This window comes from Heterodontus francisci, unplaced genomic scaffold (genome assembly GCF_036365525.1).
Source record: "Heterodontus francisci isolate sHetFra1 unplaced genomic scaffold, sHetFra1.hap1 HAP1_SCAFFOLD_545, whole genome shotgun sequence".
In the NCBI taxonomy this organism is placed as follows: domain Eukaryota; kingdom Metazoa; phylum Chordata; class Chondrichthyes; order Heterodontiformes; family Heterodontidae; genus Heterodontus; species Heterodontus francisci.
The window spans coordinates 581,779-595,907 of NW_027141258.1; the positions used below are offsets into that span (position 1 = coordinate 581,779).

At 51.9% G+C, this 14,129-nt stretch overlaps 1 protein-coding gene across 1 annotated transcript in view; it reads right to left on the reverse strand.

Moving 5' to 3' along the window:
* Nucleotides 1–812: 812 nt before the first annotated feature.
* LOC137362550 (autism susceptibility gene 2 protein homolog) overlaps nt 813–14,129 on the reverse strand; it is a 33,748-nt gene continuing 20,431 nt past the window's right edge. Inside the window, exons 3-5 of the mRNA XM_068026938.1 lie at nt 7,016–7,201; nt 1,801–1,893; nt 813–866 (exon numbers count right to left, since the gene is read on the reverse strand). Of these exons, the coding sequence (XP_067883039.1) occupies nt 813–866; nt 1,801–1,893; nt 7,016–7,201 (333 nt within the window). The remainder of the gene's footprint in view (nt 867–1,800; nt 1,894–7,015; nt 7,202–14,129) is intronic.

A 14,129-nucleotide genomic window follows, 5' to 3' on the forward strand; every position in this document is an offset into this window, starting at 1 on the left:
TAGAGCGCGAGAGAGAGAGCGCGAGAGAGAGAGCGCGAGAGAGAGAGAGCGCGAGAGAGAGAGCGCTGAGAGAGAGAGCGCGAGAGAGAGAGAGCGCGAGAGAGAGAGCGCGAGAGAGAGAGCGCGAGAGAGAGAGAGAGAGAGAGCGCGAGAGAGAGAGAGCGCTGAGAGAGAGAGAGCGCTGAGAGAGAGAGAGCGCTAGAGAGAGAGAGAGCGTCAGGAGAGAGAGAGCGCGAGAGAGAGAACCGAGAGGGAGAGAGACAGGGAGAGGAGAGAGACAGAGGGAGAAAGAGGGAGAGAGAAAGAGAGGGACAGGTGGGGTGCTGCTGGGAGAGCGGGGCTGGACCGAGGGTGCGCTGTGATGCCGGGAGCGCGGGGCAGGAGCGCGGGGCAGGACCGAGGAGGCGGGGGATGCCGGGAGGGGCGGGCAGGACCGAGGGCGCGATGCCGAGGCGGCAGACCGATGCGGCGATGCCGGGAGACGGGCAGAACCGAGGGGGCGGGGCGATGCCGGGAGGCGGGGCAGAAGAGGGGGGGCGAGGGGAGGGCGGGGAGGACCGAGGGGGCGGGGCGATGCTGGAGGGCGGGGCAGGACCGAGGGGGCGGGGCGATGCCGGTGAGGGCGGGGCAGGACCGAGGGGGAGGGGCGATGCCAGGAAGGCAGGGCAGGACCGAGGGGGCGGGACATTGCGAGGGGGCGGGACTGAGGGAGCGCGGCACTACCAGCAGCGGGGCCATTCTTTCAGAGGAGATAGGAAAGCAGATGAGAATTTTGGACACGGGTAACGCAATTTTACAAGTGTCGCGGAGAGTTAGTGGCGCGTACTTACGAAGTATCCCGTTCCCAAACTGGAGTGCACAGAAACCTATAGAAAGGAATAAGTGACGTTATTCACTGGAGGCTTGGACAACGGGGGGTTCACTGTCAACAGGCCTGCAAGCGAATCTTGGAAATCGAACGTTTTGCCAGCTAACCTCTCGTAACCCACCCGGAGATCGGTCTGAAGGCATGGTCACCAATGGCAGAGTCATGGGAATCGGTGGGGGGGGGGGGATGCTCAAGATGCCGGAACTGGAGGAGCGCAGAGATATTGGAGTGTTGTGGGGGCTGGAGGAGGTGGAGAGATAGGGAAGGAGCGAGGGCCAAGGAGGGATTTGGGGAAAAAAAAGGCGGGGGTGGGTGGTGGGGGGGCCAGAATTGGAAAGGCGCAGAGAATTCAGAGTCTTGTCGTCCTGGGGGAGGTTACAGAGATAAGGTGGGGCAAGGCTGTGGCGGCGATAACCCTCCCCCCTTCCCTGGAAAACGTGGCCAACTGCTCAACCTGGATTCCTCAAGGTTGATTGATGGCGCACCCACAGATACCAGCTGAGGATGCCCGTCATGTTGCAGGGCGTGTTGGAGTCATGAAAGCGAGAGACCACAAGGCCTACGCTTCATCTTTTTGATCCCGCCGGCTGAAATTGACAATGTGCGACAACCTGAAAAATGCAGCGATTGAGCTCCTACTGACCCCAGGACCTATGTACACTACTTCTGAGCAGCCACACCGCCCACGACATTGGAGGAGGCATCTGGAGCAGCGGCCCCCAAAAAGAAAGTTTCCGGGGTGTGGGGGGGTGGTGGGGTGGGGTGGGGTGAGGGCAGTCCAGACCCGAAAATTGCCAGTCAGTGCAGAACAAGGATGTTCAGTGTGGAACGGTGATATAAAAATAGAACGCACGTACGCTGCACCCCGGGGGCGGAGGGCCAAAAGTTTTTTTTTTGCGTTTTACGAAAAGCCATCCGCGCGCGGCACTTACATCGCTGCCTGCGCCGCGCGAGCTGCTGCGTTGGGAGCTTCCGTTTTCGCCGCCCGCGCTCTCGTTCCCTCTGGTCCGGCCCTTGGTCTTGACCTGCAGGTTGGAACAGCAAAGAAGCGGGAGTGGGTGGGGTTGCGGGTGCGGTCAGTCGACGTCTTATTCACCTTGTCCCTTGGGTCAACGGGAACGCGGGAGACCTCGGGCCGGGGATCGACGCCTCCCCGCCACCTCCGAGAGGGGGAACCAGGGGCACCCCCGGACCAGCCTCCACCGCCCGACACCCTTGTCGGACAGCACCGCCCACTGCTCCGTTTTTAAGCCGGAAAGGGGAGCGGTGTGAACGGAGTAGCAGGACAATGCTGGCCGACCTTCGATTCACACGGCACAGGGACGGGGAACGTTCGGTCCGTTGTGCCTTGGCTCTGCCACCTCATTGGAAGAGCTTGCCAGTTCGTTGCACGCCTCCTGCCCTCTCCCCAAACCTCTGCAAACAATTTCCCCTCATTTCTCCGATTTCCCCTTCTGAAAGTTACTAGTGGGTCGGCTTCGCTGACCCTTTCAGGCAGCGCGTCCCAGATCACAACAACTCACTGCATAGAGCGACACTCCTCCTCCTCCTCCAATTCTTTTGGCCAATCGCCTTAAACACGCGCCCTCTGGTTACTCCTGGCAGTCGGAACAGTTTCTCCCTACCACGCGACTGAAAAACCCCTGTTTAGTCACCACTTCAGCTTCCTGCTGAGAACAATCCAGTTCCTCCAGTCCAACGTGACCCAGGCTCCTGGTACCATTCAAATTAATTGGGTATTTTTTTTTTCAAATAGGGATATCCGTGACAGCTCTGCCCCAAGTTTTCTTTTCCTTTTGTACTCGTATTTCTCACTTCTCAGAACTGAACTGGATTAGTATATAAATACCGTGGCTACAAGAGCAGGTCAGAGGCTGGGAACCCTGAGGTGAGTAACTCACCTCCTGACTCCCAAAGCTTGTCCACCATCTACAAGCACAGTCAGGAGTGTGATGGAATACTCTCACTTGCCTGGATGGGTGCAGCTCCAACAACACTCAAGAAGCTCGGACACCATCCAGGACAAAGCAGCCCGCTTGATTGGCACCCCATCTACAAACATTCACTCCCTCCACCACCGACGCACAGTGGCAGCAGTGTGTACCATCGACAAGATGCACTGCAGCAATGCACCAGGCTCCTTCGACAGCGCCGCCCAAACCGCGACCTCTGCCAACTAGAAGGACAAGGCAGCAGACGCATGGGGAACACCAACACCAGCAAGTTCCCCTGCAAGACGCACACCATCCTGACTTGGAACTATATCGGCCGTTCCTTCACTGTCGCTGGTTCAAAATCCTGGAACTCCCTTCCTAACAGCACTGTGGGTGTACCTACCCAAATGGACTGCAGCGGTTCAGGAAGCAGCTCACCACCACCTTCTCAAGGGGCAATTAGGGATGGGCATAAATGCTGGTCTGGCCAGCGACGCCCACATCCATGAATGAATAAAAAAAACTTCTATGTCTGGAAGTGGCGGGAGAGGGCCCGATCTAGCACTCTCGCCTCACTGGTGGATAACCTGCAATCAGGGCACGCCGACAAAAAGAGGTTGGCGTTAATATAGCGCCTTGCACAACCTCCGAACAATCCCCAGGAACGAACTGACCTCAGCAGAACAGGGACAAGTGTCCTGTGCAATACAGGGAGACAAAAGCAGCCTTAAGGTTGAGCAAGAGACCTCCGAGAAGAAGGGGGACGTTTGGCAGCACGAACTTGAGTATTGCTGAAAATAGAGACATGTTGTCGAAGCTTTTCATCTTGCACTCGTCGGGACAATCCGCAAGAATAACCAACGTGAGGGAAAGCAACAACTTATACTGCATGAGAGTGCTGATTGGTTGCAAGTGGACTCCGATAGGTAGAGGCGTTGCCATGGCGAATGCACCAGTTTATGGTGACTGACAAGTTAACTGCCAAGCTTTGTTTGAAATGTAAACCAGGCAGCTCAACTCTGATTGGTCAAGGCACTACCCTGAGGAATGAAACAGCGAATGGCTGTCACTTATTTTGTCCAGCTGAACAGGCGCAACGTGTGCACATGTTCTTTCTGTCTGCAAAGAACAGGGTCCTGTGTGTTAATATATGTAGCTTCCAGTACGCACAAATGCGCCACACGCGAGCCGAGAATGACAATCGCAAATTGGTTGTCAGCATAATTCTTAGCACACTCTGGATTATTTGGCAAATGTTGTCCAATCGCGGAATCACATCTAATGTTGGACACTTAGAACAGCCATTCGCTGGTTCATTCCTCAGGGCAATGCCTTGACCAATCGATCAAGCTGCCTGGTTTAAGTTTCAAACAAAGCTGGCAGTTAACTTGTCAGTCACCATAAATGGTGCATTCGCCATGAGAATGCATGACCAGAGTCCACTCGCCAACCAATCGGCACTTGCTTCTCATATAAAGTTGCTGTTTTCCCTTACATTGGTTATTCTTGCGGATTGTCCTGACGAGTGCAAGATGAAAAGCTTCGACAACATGTCTCTATTTTCAGCAATATAAAGGTGGTGGTGCACTGTGGGGACGTGGAAACAGCACATCGCCACACGAGAGTCCAAGCTGGCTGTTGTCTCTTCCCATAATCCTGTATCAAGTACATCTACGGTTTTACGAGCTTCTTTATAAAAGGTGTCAAACATGGCTCACTGGGTGGCGCTTGCACCTCGACATCAAGAGAGTCGTACTCTAGGAGCTGAGCAGAAAAATCTAGGCTGACATGGGTGGTGCCAGAACCGAGGGAGCGCTGCACTGGCTGACGGGCAGTACCTAGGGAGCGCTGCACTCTCATGTCCTGCCGGTGAGATGTTAAACCAAGAGCCACATCTTTGCCCTCGGGTTGCTGTCAAATCCCTTGGAAGGAGAGCACGGGAGCTCCCATATCTCGGGGTCCTGTCGCCAGCGTTAGTCACTCAACCCATCACTAAAAACAGATTTTACAACCCATTACCAGATTGCTGCTTGCGGGAGCTTGCTGTGTGTAACTGACTGCCGCGTTTCCTACGTGACAACAGTGACCACACCCGGAAAAGCATTTAACTGGGCGTAAACTGGTAGTGAAAAGGTGCTGGATAAATGCAGTGGGATTAAGTTTGGGGATTGGTGCAGGGCGATGGGGAGAGCGCGGGGCCAATGGGATTAGTTTGGGGATTGGTGTAGGGCGTCGAGGAATAGAGGCGATAGACCAAAAGGTGTCCTAAACCTCCCTGGGTTCGAGCGCCTTTCTGCAGGAGTGCTTTGAAACAGCACTCGACCCCTGCCCTCTAACTCAAAGCCAAGCTTTTTCACTGGGCAACAATACGCAGAACTGCAGGATCTCAAACGGCCACCGAACGGAATTGGACACCCAGTCAGGAAGTGACGGATCTGGCCCCCATCCCATCTACCGGGAAAGGGTGTTCAAGAAACTGCAGCAACTGGATTTGGGTTTCGAAGATGAACTACCTGGGTTACCCAGCATTCAAGTGCGAACCTCCCCATCTAGCCTTACTCACTTCACCGTTCCGGGACTGATACAGGGACCACTGGCAATGGGTGTCTCCATTGCTATTGACAACAAAACTAAAATCGCTCAAAACATGAAACATCACATGTTCAGCAATAAACGCCAGTGAGGGTAAGAGTCGGGCAATCCACAGGTTCACACCGTCTACCACACCATCCTCCTCCAATGTCTCTTCACTGTCGTCCAGCGCGGTGGACCAGCTCTCACCGGTTCCATTCTTATCTATCGCCTCGCAGCCAGACAATCACCTGCAATGACTTCTCTTGCTGCTCCTGCACCGTTACCTTTGGTGTTCCCCCCCCCCAACCCGAGAATCTATCCTTGCACCCCCCCCCCCCCACCTCTCCTATTTCTCATCGACGTGTTGCCCCTCAGCGACATCATCCGAAAACACAGCGTCAGTTTTCACATGTACAAAGACGACACCCAGCTCGACCTCTCTCCACCCCTCCGCTGTCTCTAAATTATCAGACCACTTATCCGACATCCAGTACTGGATGAGCAGCAATTTCCCTCCAGTGAAACATCGGGAAGACTGAAGCCATTGTCTTCGGTCCCCGTCAGAAACTCCGATGCCCAGCGACCGACTCCGTCCCTCTCACTGGCGACTGTCTCAGGCTGATCCCACATTGTTCACAACCTCGGTGTCACATTTAACCCCGGGGTGAGATTCCGACCACATATCTGAGCCGTCACCGAGACAGCCTATTTTCACCTCCGTAACATCGCCCTACTACATCCCTGCCTCAGCTCATCGGCTGCTGCAACCCTCATCCATGCCTTAGTTAACTCCAGTCTTGACTCGTCTAACACTAATTCTTTATGTAAATCCCCCGAACCCCTCGATTAGATTCCAGTCTGTAACTCACTCCCGGGTATCTGTTATTCTATATCTAAACCCCCCTGAACCCCTCGATTAGATTCCAGTCTGTAACTCACTCCCGGGTATCTGTTATTCTATATATAAACCCCCCCGAACCCCTCGATTAGATTCCAGTCTGTAACTCACTCCCGGGTATCTGTTATTCTATATATAAACCCCCCCGAACCCCTGGATTAGATTCCAGTCTGTAACTCACTCCCGGGTATCTGTTATTCTATATATAAACCCCCCCGAACCCCTGGATTAGATTCCAGTCTGTAACTCACTCCCGGGTATCTGTTATTCTATATATAAACCCCCCCGAACCCCTCGATTAGATTCCAGTCTGTAACTCACTCCCGGGTATCTGATATTCTATATATAAACCACCCCAAACCCCTCGATTAGATTCCAGTCTGTAACTCACTCCCGGGTATCTGTTATTCTCTATATAAACCACCCCCCGAACCCCTCGATTAGATTCCAGTCTGTAACTCACTCCCGGGTATCTGTTATTCTATATATAAAGCACCCGAACCCCTCGATTAGATTCCAGTCTGTAACTCACTCCCGGGTATCTGTTATTCTATATATAAACCCCCCGAACCCCTCGATTAGATTCCAGTCTGTATCTCAATCCCAAGGATGTTATTCTATATCTCAAACCCCCCCCCCACGAACCCATCGATTCGGTTCCAGAATGTCACTTGCTCCCCTGGGTTTCAGTTACTCCACCTCAAGGGCTGGAAAGTGACCCAAGAATTGCCAAGTACCAACCTTTTTGGTGGGCGGGGGGATCCGGCGATTCCGGTCCCCGTTGTGCCGGTTCTGCTCCCGGTCCGAGCTCTCGGCCCTCCTCCGCCCCTCGCACGGCGAGCTCGGCCGGTTCTCTTCGGGTTTCCGCTTTTCCAGACGCTTCCGCTGACTGTCCGCTCGTTCGGGAGGCTTCAGCGTCATGTCCTTCTGTTGGCAGCACAAAGAGCGTTAACTGGCTATGAGCAGGGCATGGGGGGGGGGGGGGGCGGAGAGGGGTTGGGGAAACAAAGAGAACACAAGGCAGGCTCATTTCAGTTTTGCCACTCCCGTGATCAGATGCGTCACAACTCCGCATATTGGGACTGTGGCCAACACGAACGTCAGGGAATTTCGACCGTCTGGGAACGCAAGAGCTTAACTAGAAGTAGGAGTCGGCCACTCGGCCCCTTGAGCCTGCTCCGGAGGATCGTGGCTGATCTTCCACCTCAATCCACTTTGCCGCACTCTGCTTATATCCCTCGATTTTCTTAGTGTTCAAAAACCTATTGACCTCAGTCTCAGCCACAACTCAGCATCCACAGCTCTCTGGGCTAGAGAATTCCAAAGATTCACAACCCTCTGAGTGAAGACATTTCTCCTCATTGCCGTCCAAAAATGGTAGACCTCTGATTGTGAGACTCCGCCCCCGAGATCTAGACTCTGCAGCTGAGGGGAAACAGCCAATCGACATCGAGCCTGACAAGGGCAGCACAGTGGTTAGGGGCGGCACAGTGGCGAGCACCGCAGCCTCACAGCTCCAGGGAGCCGGGTTCGATTCTGGGTACTGCCTGTGCGGAGTTTGCAAGTTCTCCCTGTGACCGCGTGGGTTTTTCTCCGGGTGCTCCGGTTTCCTCCCACAGCCAAAGGCTTGCAGGTTGATAGGTAAATTGACCATTGTAAATTGCCCCTAGTGTCGTAGGCGATAGGGAATATGGGATTACTGTAGGGTTAGTATAGATTGGTGGTTGTTGGTCGGCACAGAGTCGGTGGGCCGAAGGGCCTGTTTCAGTGCTGGATCTCTCAATAAGATAAATAAAGCAGCTCTCGAAGGATTATACGCGTTTCAGTGAGATCCCCTCTCATCTTCTGAATTCCACCGGAGCATTCTGCTCAATGATTCCTCACAGGACCACCCTCGCATCCCAAGAATGGTAAGTATTCCCCTTGCGAACTCAGCTTTCACACCAGGGATTATTGTCGTCCTTCACGGCTAGTCTGTTCTCAGATGGCATTAAAACCCAATTCTCTCCCCATATCCCTGTATCAATCCAAAAACTAATCCCACTGCCCCGCTCTCTCCCCATATCCCTGTATCAATCCGTAAACTAATCCCACTGTCCCGCTCTCTCCCCATCCATATCCCTATATCAATCCCCAAACTATTCCCACTGTCCCGCTCTCTCCCCATATCCCTGTATCAATCCCCAAACTAATCCCACTGTCCCGCTCTCTCCCCATATCCCTGTATCAATCCCCAAACTAATCTCACTGCCCCGCTCTCTCCTCATAGCCCAGTATCAATCCCCAAACTAATCCCACTGTCCCGCTCTCTCCCCATATCCCTGTATCAATCCCCAAACTAATCCCACTGCCCCGCTCTCTCCTCATAGCCCAGTATCAATCCCCAAACTAATCCCACTGCCCTGCTCTCTCCCCATATCCCTGTATCAATCCACAAACTAATCCCACTGTCCCGCTCTCTCCCCATATCCCTGTATCAATCCCCAAACTAATCCCACTGCCCCGCTCTCTCCTCATAGCCCAGTATCAATCCCCAAACTAATCCCACTGCCCTGCTCTCTCCCCATATCCCTGTATCAATCCACAAACTAATCCCACTGTCCCGCTCTCTCCCCATATCCCTGTATCAATCCACAAACTAATCCCACTGCCCTGCTCTCTCCCCATAGCCCTGTATCAATCCCCATATCCCTGTATCAATCCCCAAACTAATCCCACTGCCCCACTCTCTCCCCATAGCCCAGTATCAATCCCCAAACTAATCCCACTGCCCCGCTCTCTCCTCATATCCCTGTATCAGTCCCCAAACTAATCCCACTGCCCCGCTCTCTCCCCATAGCCCTGTATCAATCCCCAAACTAATCCCACTGTCCCGCTCTCTCCCCATAGCCCTGTATCAATCCCCAAACTAATCTCACCGCCCCGCTCTCTCCCCATAGCCCTGTATCAATCCCCAAACTAATCCCACTGCCCCGCTCTCTCCTCATATCCCTGTATCAATCCCCAAACTAATCCCACTGCCCCGATCTCCCCATAGCCCTGTATCAACCCCCAAACTGAACCCACTGCCCCGCTCTCTCCCCATAGCCCTGTATCAATCCCCAAACTGAACCCACTGCCCCCGCTCTCTCCCCATAGCCCTGTATCAACCCCCAAACTAATCCCACTGCCCCCGCTCTCTCTCCCCATAGCCCTGTATCAATCCCCAAACTAATCCCTCTGCCCTGCTCTCTCCCCATAGCCCTGTATCAATCCACAAACTAATCCCACTGCCCCGCTCTCTCCTCATAGCCCTGTATCAATCCCCAAACTAATCCCACTGCCCCCGATCTCTCCCCATAGCCCTGTATCAATCCCCAGACTAATCCCACTGACCCGCTCTCTCCCCATAGCCCTGTATCAATCCCCAGGCTAATCCCACTGCCCCGCTCTCTCCCCATAGCCCTGTAACAATCCCCAGACTAATCCCACTGCCCCGCTCTCTCTCTCCATATCCTTGTATCAATCCCCAAACTAATCCCACTGCCCTGCTCTCTCCCCATAGCCCTCGGGTTTAAGTATTTATCTATCCCACCCACCACCTGAACCATTCACTCCCTCCACCACCGACGCACAGTGGCAGCAGTGTGTACCATCTACCAGATGCACTGCAGCAACTCGCCAAGGCTCCTTCGACAGCGCCGCCCAAACCCTCGACCTCTACCACCTCGAAGGACAAGGGCAGCAGGCGCATGGGAACACCACCGCCTGCAAGTTCCCCTCCAAGTCACACACCATCCTGACTTGGAACTGTATCTGCCATTCCTTCACTGTCGCTGGGTCAAAATCCTCTAACTCCCTCCCTAACCGCACTCTGGGTGTACCTACCCCACATGGACTGCAGTGGTTCAAGGCGATGGCTCACCACCACCTTCTCAAGGGCAGTTAGGGATGGGCAGTATGTGAGAGCCCAGTCAATGACACACACATCTCGTGGAAGAATTAAAATAAAAACCTCTCTGCTTTGAAGATGCAACGGTCTGTGCCTCGACCACTCCATGTGACAAAACCTTCCACCTTTGCATAAAATGTTTCCCCTTACCTCTCCCCTCATCTGTGACCATTGTAAATTGACAGGCTCTTGCCACTGGCTGTCTAACCGAAGGAGCCAATCTTTCCCTGTTCATCCGATCACAACCTGTCAGTATTTTAAAAACCTCTATTTCAGCCTGCCGTAATCCTCCTCTGCTCCTGTGTAAATCATTCCAGCATCACCCTAAATCTAGTTAGGCCCCCATCGCTTCCAGTGCCCCGGTGGATCTACACTGTACTTGCTGTATGGGTTTCACGCTGGGTCCAATTCCGAGTGCCACATGCTCGGAAGGACGCGAAGGCTTCTTCGCGAAGGGGGTGCAGTGGAGATCTCCGAGCGTGGTTCCGGGGAATGAGGGACGGCAGCGACATGGAGACACTGGAGAAGCCGGGAATGCTCTGCTTTGCAGAGAAGGCGAAGAGCAGTGAGCTGGCGGTTCACGGGAAGCAGAGGGGCGATGGGGTCACGACGCCGTTCCCGTTCTTTAACTGGCACGGATCCGTGACAGCACAACACAGAGACTGGGGAGAAAGGGTGGGGGGGGGGGAGGGGTGTGAGGAAAGCTGCTTGAAAAGCAAACCGGGGAAGTATCGTGGGTCTCAAGGAGATGAACCGCGATTGGTGCAGCACAGGAGGCGTTCATTCGGCCCGTCATGCCTGTGCCAGCTCTTTGAAAGAGCTATCCAAATAGTCCCACTCCCCTACCTTTTCTACTCTTTTAAGTTTCGTCAATCTCCTTAAATCTGGGTCCTCCGGCGACAGACCGACTGGAAACAGTTCCTCCCCTTTTACGAAATGGAAACCCCTCAGAAATCTGAACGCCTCGTATTAAACCGCCTCGCAACCTTCTCTCTTCTGCCGGAAAAACCCCAGCTTCCTTCATTTCATGTGTCATGATCCTGTCTTTTTTTTCCTCTCTCCAGGAAATATGTGGTGTGTCTTTAAGACAGCAAAGGATCTGTATTGCTTTACGAACAAGCAGGCCTCAGGAGTTACCGAGAAGGTTGCATTCTCATAGCCTTGGATACAGCCACTTAGACTGAGCATCAAGAGATACATTTGTTACAATTTAATTTTGAACTGGCTTAATAGTGCAAACAGACTGTTCAAACAGAGGACACAGACAGACAGCTGTGTGCCAGCACCTGAAAGAAGAGATCTCTGATAATTTAAACTGAAGGAAGAATTTAAACTGTGACTATATTTTTAAGCCTCAAAATTCTAAAGCCAGATTGATTCTATTGAAAGTGGTCGAGGGTTGTTGATCTACTGTGGTCATCGCTGGAGAAGGAAAGCATCACTTACTGCTGGAATTAGACTATGGACTGTTATAGAGTCATAGAGAGATACATCACTGAAACAGGCCCTTCAACCGACCGAGTCTGTGCCGACCATCAACCACCCATTTATACGAATCCTACAAGAACCTTTTTCTCCCCTCGGACTTTTTCACCTCCTGCACGAGTGTAAGTTTGCAAGGACTCAAATTTTTCGATTTGAAATGTTGTTTATCGCTTCATAGTGTTCAAGATTTTAGTTTTTCTAATTCAACAGTTAATTTGTTGATTTAAAGACACCTGGTTTGGTTCGCCTCATTCGGGGGTGAATAGACAGTACAATTTGGCTGGGTCTTTCTTTCATTCGGAAAGTTTAACATGATATGTTAGGCGATCTGTGGAGGGACGGGATTGAATTAACAGTGCGCTTCCCCCACCACAATCAGAATTGTATATTTTGATTGGGGGATTTGGCTGGTGGGGTTGGTCCTAACACATGGCATAACTTGAAGTCCCTCATCTTTGGCGCCCTTGTGGTAAATTCTCTTCTGTCCCCTCTCAAAGGCCTCGACATCCTTCTCTAAAGTATGGCGCCCAGTACGGTGCACACTTCCGGACACCACATCTTAGAAAGGATATACTGTGCAGTGCAGAGTCAGCAGACTGGTGCAGAAGCTTGCTGCTGCAAACACTTTTTCCTCATGTCACCTTTGGTTGTTTTGCCACATCACTTTAAATCAGCGCCCTCTTGTTCTCGACCCTTCAGCCAACAGGAAAAGTTTCTCTCGATCTACTCTGTCCAGACCCCCTCACGATTTTGAACACCTCTACCAAATCACCTCTCAGCCTTCTCTTCTCCAAGGAAAAAAAAACCCCAATCTATCCACGTCACTGAAGTTCCTCCTCCCAAGAACCATCCTAACTCTTTTCTGCACCCTGTCTAAAGCCTTAACATGCTTCCTAAAGTGTGGTGTCCGGAACTGGACACATCACCCCAGTCAAGGCCGAACTAGTGTTTTATACAAGTTCATTGTAACTTCCTTGCTTTTGACGTCTATACCCTTATCTGTAAAGCCCAGGACCCTCCATGTCTTTTTAACCATTTTCTCAATCTACCCTGTCACCTTCAATGATTTGTGCACAGATACCCGAAGGTCTCCCTGCTCCTGCACCCCACTAGAATAGTACCCTTTTACTTATATTGCCACCTCCTCGTTCTTCCGACCAAAATGCATCATTTCACACTTTTCTACATGAACTTTCCTCTGCCACGTGTCTGCACATTCCACCAGCCTGTCTCGGTCCTCTTGAAGTCCATCACTAACCACCTCACACTTCGCAATACTTAGAAAGTTTGTCAGCTGCACATTTTGGAATTGTGGCCTGCATACCCAGGTCATTATTACAGATCAGGAAAAGCAGTGGTCCTCGTATGAGCAGAATAACATACCTGGGAGTGAGTTACAGACTGGAATCTAATCGAGGGGTTCAGGGGGTTTATATATAGAATAACAGATACCTGGGAGTGAGTTACAGACTGGAATCTAATCGAGGGGTTCGGGAGGTTTATATATAGAATAACAGATACCCGGGAGTGAGTTACAGACTGGAATCTAATCGAGGGGTTCGGGGGGTTTATATATAGAATAACAGATACCCGGGAGTGAGTTACAGACTGGAATCTAATCGAGGGATTCGGGTGGTTTACATATAGAATAACAGATACCCGGGAGTGAGTTGCAGACTGGAAACTAATCGAGGGATTCGGGTGGTTTATATATAGAATAACAGATACCCGGGTGTGAGTTACAGACTGGAATCTAATCGAGGGGTTCGGGTGGTTTATATATAGAATAACAGATACCCGGGTGTGAGTTACAGACTGCAATCTAATCGAGGGGTTCGGGGGGGGGTTTATATATAGAATAACAGATACCCGGGAGTGAGTTACAGACTGGAATCTAATCGAGGGATTCGGGTGGTTTATATATAGAATAACAGATACCCGGGAGTGAGTTACAGACTGGAATCTAATCGAGGGGTTCGGGGGGTTTATATATAGAATAACAGATACCTGGGAGTGAGTTACAGACTGGAAACTAATCGAGGGATTCGGGTGGTTTATATATAGAATAACAGATACCCGGGTGTGAGTTACAGACTGGAATCTAATCGAGGGGTTCGGGTGGTTTATATATAGAATAACAGATACCCGGGTGTGAGTTACAGACTGCAATCTAATCGAGGGGTTCGGGGGGGGGTTTATATATAGAATAACAGATACCCGGGAGTGAGTTACAGACTGGAATCTAATCGAGGGATTCGGGTGGTTTATATATAGAATAACAGATACCCGGGAGTGAGTTACAGACTGGAATCTAATCGAGGGGTTCGGGGGGGGTTTATATATAGAATAACAGATACCCGGGAGTGAGTTACAGACTGGAATCTAATCGAGGGATTCGGGTGGTTTATATATAGAATAACAGATACCCGGGAGTGAGTT